The sequence below is a fragment of the Lupinus angustifolius genome, chromosome LG11, assembly GCF_001865875.1.
Source record: "Lupinus angustifolius cultivar Tanjil chromosome LG11, LupAngTanjil_v1.0, whole genome shotgun sequence".
Taxonomy (NCBI): domain Eukaryota; kingdom Viridiplantae; phylum Streptophyta; class Magnoliopsida; order Fabales; family Fabaceae; genus Lupinus; species Lupinus angustifolius.
This window is the reverse complement of record NC_032019.1, coordinates 35,166,013-35,183,765: the sequence shown is the minus strand read 5'-3', so window position 1 is coordinate 35,183,765 and position 17,753 is coordinate 35,166,013. Positions and strand designations below refer to the sequence as shown.

The window sequence follows — 17,753 nt, the reverse complement described above, 5'->3', positions numbered from 1 at the left end:
TATATATATTTATATTGGATCTTAGTACTATAGGCCACATGTATTATAATTCACAAGTTCCATAAAACTTGTTGCTCAACAAACATTGACCTACTTCATCAACCACCAAATATTACACAAATGCTCAATTATTATGTTTATATATCTAATTCTGTATATGTAAAGTATTGCTTAAACATTTATATATAATTTATCAGACACATTTACACAAATATCACTTTACATCTATACCATATTTATCATTTAATAATGAATAACTTTACCAAATATTCTCTGTACTTTAACTAATTGTAAATACTTTTGTAGTAACTCTAATGAAATTGTGCTGTTAGATTAATAAATAAATAAAATCTTCTCCGATTATGTTATTGAAAACTTTAAGCAACTATTATGATGATTAAGTTTGTGTAAGTCAAGAAAAAATTGATGTTGTCAGTGACCAAATAACTTTATGTATAACAACAAAATTTTGATCTAGTAGTCTAAGGTCTCGCTAGATCATCAAAAAGACTAAGAAGGTCGAGTGTTCAATTCTTGTGAGTCAAAATTTGTTGGAAATGACAGTCATGTACTCCGAAAGGAATTAGTTTCTTACCCATAGGTGATGAGATTAACGAGAACTAGAAAGATAAGCTCTGATTACACACTTTACTCTCTTGGATACCCCATCTCATGTCTTTATTCTTCTCTTCTTTAGACCCAAAAAAATGAACTCAAATCTCAGTGAATCATAGAGAGAAAAAAGTTTAGAAAAATCATAGACTTATATAAGTTGTTATATGATTTATTAAGGTAATGTTTACATTCACATAATGGCCTCTATCATTAACTCAAAACCATTTGCACCAAACACTGTTTTCAAAGATTGTTCTCAAGGAATTTGCAGCATATATTGTCCTCAATGGTGCTACATAATTTTCTCTCCTCCTCCTTCTTCTTCCATAACTCTTGGTGATAATGACTTAGATAATGATGATAACTCTTCAAGTTTTCATTTTTCTCCTCTAATAGTTGCTGTTATTGGAATATTAGCTAGTATTTTCATCTTGGTCACTTACTATACCATAATCTCAAGGTTCTGTAAGAATAGTTATAGAACTAATAATGAAGTTACCAACTTCAATATAGAACATCATGAAGATGGTGTTAACAACAATGAATTGTCTCAAGTTTCTTCATCTTTTGGCCTTGATGAGACTCTTATCAAATCAATAACAGTTTGTAAGTACAAGAAAGATAGTGTTTTGGTTGATGGTATTGATTGTTCTGTTTGTTTGAGTGAGTTTCAAGAGAATGAGAGTTTGAGACTATTGCCTAAATGTAACCATGCTTTTCATATTCCTTGTATTGATCCATGGTTGAAATCTCATTCAAGTTGCCCTTTGTGTCGGTCGAATATCGATCCAACTCAAAGAGATGGTAGTAGTTCAATATTGATGGATGCACCAGCTACCATGAACATGAGTATCAATGCATTGGAATACCAACAAAGGAGTGAAGATGTTGTTATAGTAATTCCGAGTTCCGAGTCGAGTATTGATCATGATGTGCTTAGTTTTGATAATGATGCTCTTCCAAAGTGGCCAGTGGAAAGTGCTACTGCTGATGATGATGATGATGATGATGGTGGTGGTGGAGAGAATGTAAGAAGGGTATCGGTACGCGATATATTGAACGACAATGAACACGATGTCGAGTTACAAATGGAGGGATCTGATATAGGGTCATCAAGAGGAGTGGTGAATATGGTGAAGATATATGCATCAAAAGGAAGATCTATGTTCATAAGGTATGGTAGTAAGTAAAGGAATGAGTTCTGTTCTTCCAAATTGATGATAACATCTTTTCAAGATCTATGAATGAAAATCTGTTACTATTATTAGCTTCTTAGCTTAACTTATGTTCTTGAATATCAGGGTTACTGAATATGAAATTTTACATGATTTTAACATTTGTCTTAGCAATTTTTAAGAGTGGAGTATCATGCTGTCAACTGAGAAGTTGAATTTCATTTTAGTCAAATTACTTTATTCAATTATGATACCAACAAGATGTTAGTCTAGTGATGTAAGGTCCCGTTAGATCCTAGGAAGACCAAAAGGTCAGATATTCGATTCCTGTGACCGACATTTGTTGGGAGAGGCAGCCACGTACCATTGTTATAAAGGAGTGGTGTAGTTAATTGAGAATTTGAGATAGTGAATGATATGTTAGGTAACACATTTCGATTCGGTAGCTGCAATTGCGGTTGCCCACTCGGATTTAAAACCTTGAAAGGAACACTAAGCACAACATAACTGAGGGGAAAAAAACCATGTTAACTGTGAATCATTTACAAGAGGGATAGAATGGAGCAAGTGATCTAAGAAACTAGGAGCAAAATCCAGCCAAATTTGGCTTTTCAGCTCAAAGGCTTTGTGAGCTAGATAATCAACTACTGTATTGTTCGATCTCCTAATATGATGGAGCTTCAGAAAACTGAATTGGTGAGCTATTTTCAGTTACCATCTATTATGAATCCGTTCATTCCTCGTGAACTCGATGGCGTACATTGTGTTGAAACTCGTAGCTGTCAACGACGCAGCTGTTGGACATGGAATGACAATTGTGAAGCAAACCAGATAGGCGCGACTTTACTGCGTAAAAAGATAGCATGCATACCTGATTTTTCCTCTTCTCCACAAACTAAAGAGAGAGGGCCGAGTTTCACTCTTATCGCGACAAGAGCTTACCAAACTGGCAGAATAGCCCTGCATCCCTGCCATGCCAAATCGCGAGCATCTTCGGATACAAGGTAGAGTCCAAAGTTTAGTCCACAGCTTAGAGAAAAATTTCTTGATTATGTAATTATAACCAGACTTGACCAAGTATCTACCATCATCACTAAACCTACACAGCATTAGGCCTTAATGCCAGGATATCCTTAGCAGAATTTTATACACATTGCTGATTAATTGTTGATCCCAACACAGTTACCGGGTTAATAAGATCCCTCGCTCTTTGCAAATGTCTTGCCCAATATGTCAAATTGCAGACTACATCACCTGATGCAGCCTCAATATTGCGGTTACAATGACCTCTAAATACATTGGTATAATTTTGAATACAGAAATGCCAATCGCCGGAAAATGTTAAATGTCAAAAGGTACATAAAGTTCTGTTTTGTACAGACACTACAAGTACATAAAGTTGTAATTTTTCTGGTTTGGATTCTCTCTTTGCACTACCCTTCATTTCTTTCTCTTCTGTTTTCTCATCTTCTTATATGATTCCAAATCTCACAAACTCAAACTTTGTTCTCCTATTTGCCCTCTTCATCCAATGAACATAAGCATCTCTAACTTCTTCTATAATGGTTCTATTAACCTTGTTACACCCACTTCCATAATTAACCCAAACTATGCAATATTGTGGTTTTGACATTCTCTGCAATGACATAGTGACTGCAATTGTGGATACATCGGCTACATTTTCTCGCAATTTTTCATAATTATAGTAAACTTAATACAACTGCAACCACAATTTAGAACACAGGTTGAATTCGGCATGTTACATTACAAAGTACTTCATTATGAGTTTGGATGTGAGTTGCTTTGGAATATCAAAGCCTTTGAGAGTCATATTCATCACTCTCTTGGGAGCCACTTTCAATTTCTTCATCTTCATACACTACATAAATGTTCATATGTTTACTCTAATTGCGGAAAAATGTGACCATAATTGCTTGATTCTGACTCTCAAAACTACAATATTGTATCGTGATCACCATTAAAGTGATGCATGTCAAGGCTTTGTAAGGCCCATTGTTTTATATAGGCCAAAAAGTCAAAAGTTTTGATTCCTGAGAGCGTCATTTGTTAGAAGAGATAGTCACATGCATGTTAAAAGGTGTTATTTAAACATATATGTATTATTGGATAACTTGTATTTTTTATTTGTGAAATAAACTTGTATTTAAGTAATGTATGATGTATGTTAGAGCTCAACATATATGTATTATTGGATGAAAATGAAAACAATATTCTCTACTTAGCATAATGCCAAGCAAAATTTAAAGTAATGAAATTGGTCAATAAGTATAGAGTTTCATTAATCTATTGATACTCTATACTATCTTTAAGTGAGGTGAAAAATGTATACTACAAATAATACCTTAATATTAAGTGGGGAGGGATATTTGATTTTAGTAGCATAATTTGATTGGTTAAGATATTTTGGAAGTCATCTAATTTTGGATATAAGGTTTGTTTGTGAGTTAGATTTTGAAGAGAAAGAAAAGAAAATAAAAAGCTTTAGAGTAAACTCACAAATATATTTTGTGACTCTTAAACTTTCTTATCAATTATCCATTCTAAAATCTAACTCGCAAAACGAACTATTATTTTTCATTATTATAAGAAAGTGTTAACTAGGGAACATGTATGTCTGGCAATGCCTGAAATTCAGTTGTTATTAAGAGCACTATTAGAATAAAGATGTCTCCAACAAAGGCATGTTTCACAAGACTATATATATAACATTGAACAGAGATTATTGAGAGAGAACTCTATCGATGACTTCATCTTTTGTGATATGATGATGGAGAGAACCATGATTTGATACCCAATCAACTATCATGCCTTATACGGCATGCCAAATGAACCTGATAAACTATTTTTCATAGAGAAACCCCACAAAATCTAATCAGATTATCATCACATTAACAATTAAATGTACTAACTATGCCAACCAGAGATGCTCAAATTAATTGAAACAGTGCTTGTCTATCTTCCAATTAATTAAAAAAACCATAAATTTGGGAAGTTCCGAATCTAGTACAGTTTTGCAATGCAAATTGTCATCATCATGGCAATTTGCACCTTCTACAAGCATTTAAATGTGGCGTGACGTAGAAATGCTTTCCCAAGCCAGAGGTGCCTAAGAAAAAGTACCACTCAGTTTTTAATGCGAATCGTAGTCCTTAACACACATGACAATGGGATTCAGGCTGCAAGTTTAATTTAGCGAAATGAATATGAAGGGCCTGCAAAAGAGTAACGAGATGAAACTGGCACAGTTGTAGTTTCCAACCTTTCTCCATGGTATGGCTGGCTGTGCTGCATCCGATTATACTCGGACAAAGCATCGGAAGCAGAATACGTCGAGTAAAGCCTATCTTGTAAAGCCTCTCTCCTTTGCAAGTGATCGGTCCCTATCAAAGTTCTCCCCCCAACCAAATAAGGGCTTGAAGGGATTTCCTCCCGACTTAAAGGTGGCAAATATGGGTCCCTTGGTGAAGCACCATAGCGATAGGCATGATAGGGATCCTCTGTACGGCCAGAAATTGCACCACGATGGTAGGTCTGGTATTCACTCTCGTTCAAATGAAGAGGATTGGCACGAAGGCTGTCTACATGTGAAGGGGCATTGTGCCTGTAGATAGGGTCCCGATGATAAAGCTGCTCACTTTCATAATTTCTCTCGTAGGGTTCTCGTATGGGATTAACTTGAGAAGTTGAACTCAAATTTCTTCTATCTCCTTGGAGACCGTAAGTTCGGTAACTTTTCTCTGTAAGAAACAAATCCCGAGGAATTTCCTCACGCCGTTCAGTTTGATGATCCCGTTCATGAGATATCAAGTCATAGATGTTCACATTACTATTGGTATAAGGATCCCCAGCAGCTCTTTCCCTGTGTGAACGCAACCATGATTCCCTATCACCATCACGAGCTTCCCTATCTCGAATTACTGCTCTTGGTGGGGAGTGAACGTGCTGCACACCTGAACGTATTCCAACTGGTCTGAAAAGTTCAGTGAGTTTCCTAACCTGAAACAGAACATTAGGAGATCATCATTGATATATAATTCAAGAAATTGACAGCTGGACAACTAGAACAAACATTTGTTTCTCACTTGTCTGACAGTAAGTTCTGTTTTGAACTTGTTCCTTTCATCATAATTCTCCTTGATGGCCTTTTTGAAAGTGCTCTCAGGTAGTGGGAAACAATCAGAAGCGATGGTGAATCTCACCTGAAAGTCTCAATATCAGCACACAAATAATAAATAATGATAAACAAAGAAAAGATCAGGACAAGTTAGGTAGGAAATAGATAAAAGAGGTAACCTGAACAGGAAAGTTGCCACCAAAAGCTCGGGGTTCAAGTTTCATACCACCAGAGGATGAAGCCTTGTAAATCCCATACAATAGTTTCAGATCAAAATCGTAAAGGAAAAGCTTCATCCCAGGCTTGATTCCTAAAACAATATCCTTTTTAGCAATCGAAACACCCATGACACGATACTGAAAACAATCAGGTTTTGTCTTTGCATTGCACATGAAGATGAAACCACCAAGTTTTTCTCTCTTTTTCTCGCTTGATTCAGCATTTTCCATGCCTCTACGCTTACCTTTGTTTGTTCCACTCCTGGCACCCTTGTCAAACGCTTCACTCTTCTGTTTTTGCTCACTCTTACCCAACTCAATTGCCTTACTTTTTTTAGCCTGGTGCTTCTTCCCAATAGGAGTATTGTCAGTAGTGCTCCTATCTTGAATTTCCTTGTCTTTAATCTTTTCAGCATCCAGACTCTTCTCTTTTGGCAGTTCACCACCGTTGTCCAATACTTTTTTGTTCTGCCTAATTCTTTTTCTTCCACGAAACGGTTGAGAACCATTATTTGTTGAGGTCTTGAGTTTACCAGCCTTGGACTTTTTAACAACTTTTGATTTGGCCTTCAATGATTGTGGAGTATTCTTACTCGACTCTGGTTTACTAGATCCTTCGGGAAGACTTGTATCCTTCTTGCTGTCATCTTTTTCTGATGACTGAGCATTAGAATTCACTTCTGGGGGATTCTGAGTGGCCTCCTTACTGTCTCCTTGCTCCATATTATATAGGTACACAAGCACACAAATATCTCAAGAAAAATGTTACTGCAACCAATAAAGAAAGTGTCAAAGAACCAATTGAGACCTAAAAAATCTTATTAAATAAGGGCTCAAGAAGGGTATTTAAACACACTGGATTGATGCCATGTAAAAGAATGAGCTTACTTTAATTACACAACTAAGAGCAACTAAGATAACCTCAGTTCAATTGGTTGAGCAGCTCTAACCAAATTTCAAGAAATCATTTAACTCAAAAGCTAAAGCTAATGCTGGAAAAAGGTGCACTGTAGAAATCTTCAAAACCAAGCAATACTAAGTTCAGTTTTTTAGGACCTTCTCAAGATAGGATGAGAAGATTTACAAGCAGTAATAAGTAATGACCAAGAGAAGATTGACTGTACATCCCAAATATAAGAGAATGTGTTCCGTTAGACAACTCTGAACATTGGACAACAAAATAAGTTGGCTCAATTATGTGACCTTAGAACAACCCTAACTAACTACTGTAGAGTAAGAAAATACTTTAGAGGCCATCTAAAAAAGCTGACATAAACACTAGTTTAGTAAGCATACAGAAGAATGATATTGCTTTACAGAGTCGATGAGAAAGCCAGACACCAAGCAAGAGGAACACAGTTGATGAGTTTTACAGAAAAACTACGTGTGAAGTGGGAGGAGATGTGAAGGTTCCTGAGATTAAACCTACATTGTCCAGTGATGATGGCTCCCCAAGGTGAGGGGCGAAAGGTTTCTGCTAGGATAACCCCAACTACAGATAGAAGTCAAAAACAGAAAAGGGAAATAAAAAGATAGAGCACACCTCAAGTATCCCGAACCCTCCCTGCCCGAAGTCCCCAATATCTTACTCAATTTCTGCCTACATCTCTCCTTCTCCCCTCATATTTATTCTCATTCCCCAACTATCTCCCCACTTGCAATAACTGCCACATAAATGCTGCAGCCCATCCGTGGATGGCTGCAATCTCAGATAAGAACTGCTAGAAGCAATACGCCAAAAATGCAAAGTTATGAAAGTTTCAAAATCATATTTTTCATTGGGCAAGGTTGTCAAAATCAATATCCTGCCAAAAATATAAGTTTATATCTACATACACCTAATAACGTAATTAAGCTATAATTGACTCAAAATCACACTCAAAGTTATGTAATCGCATTTAAAAATTATCGGCTTGATGCTGAAGTTGGTGGTTTGCCCAAACCTTGGAATGGGGGCAGCCTCTACACACCCTATGCTTTTCATTCACCCAATATTAAAATCCAGAAAGTATTCCATATCAAGGCACAACTATTTCCGCCCTTCCTTATCCTCTCACCTTCAATAACTCACTCAGATAATATGCCCATGTTGAAATTTTTTGCTTTCATTGATTCACTCTACCAATTTATTCCCCTCAAATACTCTCGATTATTACACTCCACACAACATATTAGGTCATTGATAAATTAAAAATCCACCCCTCATTCACTATACTCTTTAACAGGACGAGAGAGAGAGAGAGAACAACCCTAAATTGAAATATCATCCCCCGCCTAGTCCCATGAATTATACTTAACTTCAACGCGCTTTACTTAGATCAACAAAATTTAAACCTAAAACGGTAGGAATTAGGAACAAATTGTTCAAATGACTTCAAATTCAATTCAGATTATAAAATCAAAAAACAAATATTAGCCTAAAAAATGAAATTTAGAGTGTGTACCTTCGAAACACGATATAGATCGATCGATATATAATGGTATATGGTGGGAATTCAGATGATTGAAAGTAGAAAAACCATGCCTTTGAACTCGACCTACGTCAGGGTTCTTATCAAATGTCTCTGTTATTTGTGAAGTGAATGCTGAAGAAGAATGCTTCATTTTTATTCCTTTTTTGCTTTGTTTTTATGGGCTTACATCATTTATTTGGGCTTTCTTTTAGTGACATCATGTATATTTTCTTAAAATAGAAATAAAATAAACAAACAAAATATGATGTGATAAGAAGGCGTTGATCTAATAGATGAGAAAAATTTACAGATGTGGTGCAACACACACGTAATATTTTAATTATTGATTCAATGATCTCAATTATCTTATTAAAATGTTATGTATGTTTTTCATTATTGTGTTCTGTTATTAGGGTTAGGGTTGACAAAATTTATTATGTTGTGTATTGTTAGGATTTTTGTTTGAAAAATTAAACCCTAAACCTAATAATATAACTTCCACAAGTTAAAAAAAATAAAAAATTCTCCTGTCCCCTATTTAGGGGAGAAAAAAAATAAAAATAAAATAAAAAATGTAAATCTCCCTCCCTATTGACTATTTAGGGGGGAGTTTAAAAAAATATATAGTTTAATAAAACTCCCTCCCCAATGCCGATTTTGGGGGAGGAGAGAAAAAAAAAATTACATAAATCGGTAATTCCATTGTCGATTTGTATAAAACTACACTAGTTTTGTAATTTTTTTAAAAGGTGCATCAAAACCGTAATTTTTCGGTCAAGGTGTACCACATCTGTAAATTTTCCGATCTTGGAAATATAAAAAAGTCAAGGAATTAATTTTTATGAACGATATTTATTGGGAGGAGCAATTATACGCCTCGAAATAAATTAATTTCTTAACACATGTGAGGGGAAATCTATGTGGTTATTGTATTAGAAAGTTGAATTAGGGTGGTTTTGATGTTGTTTCTAATACAAATATGGTATGCGTTATATTTTGTTCATCATTCAGTTTGATGAATGTAATGTTTATGTACTTGTAGCGTAAAGAGTTAATGACTATAATTTATATAACAACAATATATAAAACTCATATAGTGTCATATTTTTTTCTTTTGATTTTATGTGTTTATTAATAAAAATTAAAATTGTGCAAATAGTCATGTTTATAGTAGTAGAAAATAGAGATTTAAAATAGGATGCATTATAACTGATTTAAATAAAGAGTAAAATTGGATGTTTTGATTTGTAAATATTTTAGAAGAATCGAATCATGTATTTATTAGTTGATGCAGAAAACTTTTTTAAAATTGTTTAGGGTTTTAAACTCATGCTCAAAGTATTTGCTCAGTCACCCAATACAAAAAGTTTTTTCTAATTCGTATTACTTTTCATATGATGCATAAGTTATACGTTTAAAGATAGCTATACAAAATATATACACCGATAATATAAAGATTTATACACATGTACTTTATCATATACTATTCATTTAAAATATTTTTTTTGAAAAGTCAACAATAATTAAATATAATGTTGGATGATACATTGACGATGTATAAAACTCATACATTGGCAATGCATACATCATTTTTTTCCTATCACATATGCATTGTCCATAAATTCTTTTGTGAAAAGAGGAGTGAGAGATAATTTGTATTTTAAGATTACAAACAATATATTTAGATGCAAATTATATTTATTTTTAATCTTTATATGTAAACTATTGGAGTACTTTTCATAAGTAGAAAATCCAACAAGTATTATGTGTTAGTTGAAGAATATAAAAATATGGAAGAAGGAATATAATATAAATATTCAAAATGAGTTAAAACATGTTGAATTTGGAAAGAAACTCTCAACATCATGCGTTCACTAATTCCATTTAGAAATCTGACTTTCAAATCAGCTAAATTAAATCATAAGTTTTAAAATCTCTTTTTCACAACCAAGTTCCGAAAGAATCGATTTAATTTACATTTTCTAAATCATAGGGACACCCAATTAAGACATTATAGTTATAATCAATATGGAAGAATTTTTTTCCACGGGTATTAATATGGATGCTTAAAAGTAAAGATGAATATAGTTAACAAAAATACAAAAACAAATCATAATTCATATTTGTGTAGCTAAAATGCATTACTATTTCAATTACAATGTTATTTTTATACAATACACGAAACTATTGAGTTTGGCTTACACTCTGGAACAAGATATATCTCTTTCATGTCTATAAAAGTAACTAAACAAAGCAATAAAGCACTACCTCCAACTAGAGAGGTAAATGAGTTGACCCAAATCGAACTAAAGTTCAACTCAATAAAGATTTATTCAGTTTGAAACTCGTTTTGAGTTATTTTATAGTTTAAGTTTGGTTCAATTAAAGTTCGTGAACTATCTGATTCAGTTCGAATTGATTCGTTTGGACAACTCAATTAATTAATTAATTTTAAAAAAATATTGTAAAATGTTATATATAAGAGAATAAAATATCTTATGATATAATGAGATAACTTATATCATCAACCCTCTAAAATTTTGACATGTGTTATATTTGATCATTTTCTATAAAAATATTTCTAAAACTAAACAAAACAATATTGTCATACTTTTACTAAGTGGAAGATATAAGTTATCTTCTAATACGAGAAGATACTTTATTCTCTATATATAAATATAACTTTGTTTATATATAATAACAATAAACATAAAAACTAATGCATGAGTCATAATATAATAACAATAAACATAAAAAAAATAATGCAATGGTCATGATATAATAACAATAAACCTAATATATATATATATATAGAACCAGTTCATGAACCTAACGAGTTAAATTGTATCTAGTTTGACTTGTTTATTTAACGAGCTCATTTTCTAATTTAAGTTCATTTAGTTCATGAATCAAGTTTATCATGTTAAATAATGAGTCGGTATTTGAACGAATATCGAGTTGACTCAATTCATTGGAAGAGTCTGATCTCCAACTACCAAATTCTCGATCAATCAATCAATCATTTAAACTCTCACTCTATATATTTGGTAAGAACACGACAATGCAACCACTCACAAACCACCTCCATCATATCTCTCTTTTCACCTCATAATAAATACTAAGTTAAGTAGCCACAAAACATAAACACGAGTGCTACTTTACCAAAAAACGGCGTCGTTTACCAAATGAGGTGCAAGAATCATACCTCAGACCTCACTAGCACTTTCGCTGTCTGCGCTACCTGTCTTCGGGAACGACTCACACTCCTCCTCCAGGCCCAGGCCCAGGCCCGATTGACGCGAGTGGTCTCACGCGCCTCCGATGAATCTTCCACAAACTCTTCTAACCTCAACCATGATAACCTTCCTCCGCCGTTAATCTTCCCTCGCTCCGTCTCTCCGTACCATTATGGCCGGAATGAGAAGCTGTTCGACTGTACTCCGCAGGTTGGCTCCACCTTCTACGGCGGTGGAGTTGACGTGCACGGCGATGGGAAGAGGTGGAAGAAGTGTTTGAGGAAGTTATGGAGCTTGTCTGATATCTTCAGGTCCAGACCGGAGAAGTTTCGATCTGATCAATCGTGCAAGAAATCCTCATCGGTGTCACCTTCGTGGTTCTCGAAGATTTTAGATGATCGCCGGAAAAATTGCGATCGGTTCGGAATGTCGCCAGCAAGAGGCGAGAATTTCGCCGGTGAGTGTAACCAGACAACGTCAACTAGTGGATGCTCGTCGGATTCTACTCCGATTTGGCGGAGAACGCCACCGGATGCGACGGCGATGAATTCAACACGGCGTTCGCGGTTAGGGCTTGAGAAAAGCGTGTCAGACTCAGGTATGGCTTTTTGGCTGAGTCCTCTGGTTAGGTTGAACCACAATGGATTGCCACCAGAAATAGCGGTGGCGGCGGCGAAGCCTCACCTGTCGGCAGCGGCGTCGTTTTCGGCTAACCGTTCCCGGAAGCTTGCAGATTTTGGAAAAGTCAATTATAACCGTTGATTACGTTGACCTTTTATATCGTATCGCGATTCCCCCTTCTGTTTCTTTTTTTTACTTTTCAGCATATAGAATAATAGAATTGAGGAAAGAAAATTAAATATATTTATTTTATTTTATTTTATTTTATTTTGAATTGTCTAAATTGAGGTGAATAGTTAATTTCTATTTGTACAATCTTCTTTACTACAAGGAACATGTTTTTAATAATTATTTTATTTAATTCTTTGTAGATGGATTTCTTGTCATTCCTTTATTAAAATTACAACAAATTTTAATAAACTTTTTATTTAATAAAAGTAAATACAGCATAATAACTATAGATATTGTGCTACATATTTGACAAATTTGTTAGATAATCATTAAGAGAGTAAATATTGTAAGCGGTATGGAAATGGCTTATTAAATTAAAACTGAGAAAACAATAATATGTTAATCTAATAGTATAAGGTCTCATTAAATTACAATGTCGATAATTCGATTTTTTAGAATAATACTTATTGAGAAGAACATATATGAATCTTAAAAAGAATTAGTCATTTATCCAAAAATGTAAAAAAAAAATACATATGGTAATTACAAAAAGTTAAAATTAAGATGAGGTTTTGACTTTGGTTTCAAAATATTAGAGGTTTAAATTTAACTTTTTTTTGGATAGGAGTTTACAATTGTATCATATATATATATATATATATATATAAAATGTAGAGTAAATTACACTAAGTTTTAATGAAATTACTCAAATTACTTCTCATTTTTCTACATTTATACAAACCTCTAATTTTTATACTTTCCTTATATTGATCACTTATGCACGAAAAATAAGTGTACTTTTTTAAACAAGACATGTGATAAATGTAATTAAGTTAAAAAACATGGTATATTGTGGAGACAAGTCCAGAAAATATATGAGTCAATACATCTTTATTATTTTTGATTCGTTTGATATAGTACAAGAGCAATTTAAACAATATCTCTTTAGAATTGTTTATGTATTTTGTAACAAAAAATAATGAAGATACATTGAATTGTATATTATTTGGACTTGTCTCCACAATATATCATGTTTTATTTAACTTAATTGTATTTTTCACATTTTGTTTAAAATATTATACTTATTTTTCATGCAGATGTGGTAAATGTAATGAAAATATAAAAATTAGGGATTAAGGGTAGGTATAGAAAAGTAAGGAGTGACTTGTGTAATTGTACTAAAATTCATGAAATGTTAGTATAATTTACTCTACAATATATTAGTGGGAGGTAGGAGTGTAAGCGGTTATGATTTAAACCGCGAAAACAATGGAACCGAATTGAACCGAACCAAACCGCAAAATGTGGTCCGGTTCAGTTTCGCGGTTCGGTTTGGTTATATTTTTAATGAACCGTTTATGTTCGGTTCGGTTTATAGTTTTAGAAATTTAAGAACTCGTTGAAACCGAACCAAACTGCATATTAAAAATATATATATACTAGGGATTATGGAATAAAATTTTATTGTTGTTTAAATTCTTCGACCAATTTTCTAGCTTAAATTATCAATTTTTGTGTGAATTATAGTGTTATACATGTTACTAAATTTTATTAAGTTAGTATTATATATGTTATTAGTTACTAAATTGTTTCTTAATGTCTTATGATTTGGAACATATTTTTTAACTTCTGTGATATTGAATTTGAAACTAACATATATCATATATTGTTATATGTGTTACTAATTATGAAATGTAAAGTTATAAAGTAACTATTATATATTTTACTAATTGATATATATGTTACTAATCATGAATTATATTGTTATATATGATTCATATTTTTTATAATAATAGTAGTAATGCTTATCCTTTTTTGCATAAACAATATCTCTTGTAATACATTTTGAATGTTCACTTGATGCAAGATTTTTTATAAAAAAATAAATGAAAAAAATCGTGGAACCGAACCAAACCGAATCATTCAAGAGTGATTCGATTATTGTAGTTAAATTTGCGATTAATTGAGCGAAACCGAACCAGATGTTTTTTATCGGTTCGGTCATTAAAATGCACCAAAAACCGAACTTAACCAAATTTTTACACCCCTAGTGGAAGGAATGAACAGATTTTTGAAACCTTTTGTGGATGAGTTGTTTTTTAGAATTATAATTTTTTTTGTTATAAACGATTAGTATATATTTTATGAACTTATAAATTTTATAACAAGCTAGTAGTATTTGTGTTGTTTATTAACTTTTTAAGTTCAAATAAATTAAAATAGAGAGCGTGCTTAAATTGAATTTTTTTTCAAAAAGGAACTTTCTCTACCACAGAAATATAGAACTAATCTTTTCCGAATATATAATATTTTTTCAACAAATATCGCTCATATTAATCAAATATTTCACCTTATAATCATCCTAAAAATCTAGATCATTATACTATTAGATCAACATATTATTGATTACTAGTATAAGAGAATTTAAATTTAAAAAATTAGATTGTTTTGTCATAAAATACCTTAAATAAATGAAATGTCTGGTAATAGATAAGGATATGTATTCATAAATAAAATAAAGATAAGGATAGAGTAATGTTGCTAGAGTCAGCAGTAGCAATTCTTCTTGGAAAATGGTACACTTTTAAATATTCATTTATCTTTTTAATATTTTTATGATTTAATGCATATATACATTGGCAAAGTAACTATTTTTTATTATGTCAGCAAATTATTCATTATATATATATTAATTTTTATTGACTTTTAAATAAAAATAGTATAAATTATGATAGATGATATATTGATAATGTAAAAAACTTTATATTGATAGTGCATGGATTTTAACTCCTTTTTTTAATTTGTTTGTTGAAGTGTTATCTTCTTACTTTTTTAAGTGATTGATTTTTTTAGCTTTTTTATTAATAATATAAAATATGAATGCAATCATACATTTTAAATGATTTAAATTATAAAATAGTAACAGTATAATCGACAGGATTTGAATGAATAAATTTTTTTATACACCATGAATTTTATACAATGTTATTTTATTACTCATCATTTCATATTTAATTATTATTAATTTTTCAAAAAATATAATTCAATATATTAACTATATATAAATCTTTATACTAACATTACATAGATATTTCACTCATCAAATTAAATGTGAAATATAAGATTGTTTATAAGAAGAGATGATGTATATATATAATTGATATTTAAAGTATGCTAAAAGAAAATGATTGTTCTGGTCTTTTATCTTACATTCAAGTGTTCTTTATGTTTCAAATTATTAATTTTTATTTTTATTTTTTCAGAAAATTCAAATTGTTTTTTTTTACTTAATAGATGATTCATTTTGGTCATTTATTTATTTCAATTTTCAATTCGTTTCTTTAATTTTTTTAATTTTGGTATGAAGTTGGTAGATTTTATGATGGTGTTATATTAAGAAAATGAGGGGGAAATGAAGATAATGGATTTCTACAATTAAAAACCCAAATTATGGAGAAAATTGGAAACGTGAGAAAAACCCAGATTTTGGCATTTACGTGATATTAATAATATCGAAGGAAATAACCAAACTGAAACTTGAGAAAATAAATGAATTTTTTTTGGTTTCAAACATGAAAAATCAATATATTAGATAAAAGAGTAAATACGTACTAAACCGAAATAAATTTGTTACACTATTACATAACATTATCTTAAAGTGCTATTAAAATAGAAGTTCATATTCTCTCGGGTTGGGTATTGCAAGTGTGAATGAAGAAGTCGCACATTGGGTAAAGATCTCCCACTTTTATGCTTCTTTCATTTAGCTCATAGACGAATGTTATAACCCATGGATTAAGATCTCCCACAAGTGGTATCGGAGCCGATGGTTCGACGGATCAACGAAGTGAATATTGAAGCGACAAGTGATCGATAGATCCATGAGGGATCCTTGTATCGAAAGTCTTCCTAACGAGAGGTTAAGGCGACATGTCCCATTGACGAAAGGATAAGCCAATGACAGTACAAGTAGATAGAGAGCTGAGCTCCGATGTATCCAATAAGGGGAATTCACACTTAGGGGAAGATGTTAGGTATTCCAAGTGTGAATGAAAAAGTCTCACATTGGACAAAAATGAATGAGTTAAAGAACATATAACTGGATGGACTCATAGACCTAATGCCTTAAGGTTTTGGGTCAAAGATGTGGTGTCAAACTCACTTCTATACATCTTTCACTTAGTCCATGGTGGAATATTGTAACTCATGGATGAAGATCTCCTAACATCTCGAGTAAATGAAGATGAAAGTGCCATAAAAAAATACAATGATATGTGTATCATTTTATTTATAGTGGGATAAAAAAATTTATTCTTAAAAGTTCTCTCTCTATTATATGATTTTTGTTGTTGAAATAGTTAGAGTTCTTAAATAAAACGTTTATGCTTGAACCATTAGATAAAAATACTCTTAATTTTGTAGTACTTCAATTTTTTACAAATAAATATCATGGGATGTCTTTACTTTCATGTTCCTGCTAAATGTTAAAATTGAAAATATAGTTTATAATTTAATTATTATGGTGCTTAAAATTGCAAATTTAAATTAATTTGTGTATACAGCATGACAATGTATTGCAACTAAGGTGATTGTGGCAATGATTATGACTATAAAGTTTTGGAATTTAAAATACTTCATAGATTAAGTATTGTAAATAATAGACTCGTTATTTTGTTATTCCATAAAGTTTTTTTATTAATCAAAGGTGATTTTGGACCTAAAAATGATAAGACTAATATCAAGGATGACACTAGGATAAAACGGGTGTAAGTAATAGTTTCTCGTATTTATACCCATAATATTTACGGGTATTAGTATGAGTAATAGAAATACGCGAGCACCCAATGAGTTTTTAAGTTTAAATATATATTTATATAGTTTGTAATAATTAATATATATAAAATAATTATTACATGAATAATAAAGTTTATATAGATATTAAATGTATTATTATATTTTAATCATTAAAATTCATTATAAAATTATAATAAAATAAGTAATATATAGTTATAAAATAAATAAATATATAATACTAAATTAAAAATAATTTTATAAATACACGAGTATTCGCGGGGTGAATATCATAATACTCATTTTCACTTATAAGTTATTTTAATAGGTAGTTATTA

General features: G+C 31.7%; 3 protein-coding genes across 5 annotated transcripts; 2 read left to right on the top strand and 1 right to left on the bottom strand.

Annotated features, from left to right (window-relative positions):
- LOC109359569 (RING-H2 finger protein ATL52-like) lies at positions 670-1,811 on the top strand. The gene has a single exon (XM_019604272.1). The coding sequence runs from the start codon at positions 813-815 to the stop codon at positions 1,803-1,805; it is 993 nt and encodes a 330-aa protein (XP_019459817.1). The 5' UTR covers positions 670-812; the 3' UTR covers positions 1,806-1,811.
- LOC109360742 lies at positions 4,746-8,741 on the bottom strand. 3 transcript variants are annotated; one of them, XM_019605826.1, is made up of 5 exons: positions 8,588-8,727; positions 7,687-7,861; positions 6,105-6,911; positions 5,894-6,010; positions 4,746-5,807 (listed from the first exon to the last, which is right to left on the bottom strand). In XM_019605826.1, the coding sequence occupies exons 3-5, from the start codon at positions 6,864-6,866 to the stop codon at positions 5,001-5,003; spliced, it is 1,686 nt and encodes a 561-aa protein (XP_019461371.1). In that variant the 5' UTR covers positions 6,867-6,911; positions 7,687-7,861; positions 8,588-8,727; the 3' UTR covers positions 4,746-5,000. The 3 variants fall into 3 exon arrangements, with proteins under 3 accessions (XP_019461371.1, XP_019461370.1, XP_019461369.1); XM_019605825.1 differs by lacking the exon at positions 7,687-7,861 and adding an exon at positions 7,200-7,202; XM_019605824.1 differs by lacking the exon at positions 7,687-7,861 and having other exon boundaries at positions 8,588-8,741.
- Positions 11,603-12,599, top strand: LOC109360743. Its single transcript, XM_019605828.1, has one exon. The coding sequence runs from the start codon at positions 11,782-11,784 to the stop codon at positions 12,592-12,594; it is 813 nt and encodes a 270-aa protein (XP_019461373.1). The 5' UTR covers positions 11,603-11,781; the 3' UTR covers positions 12,595-12,599.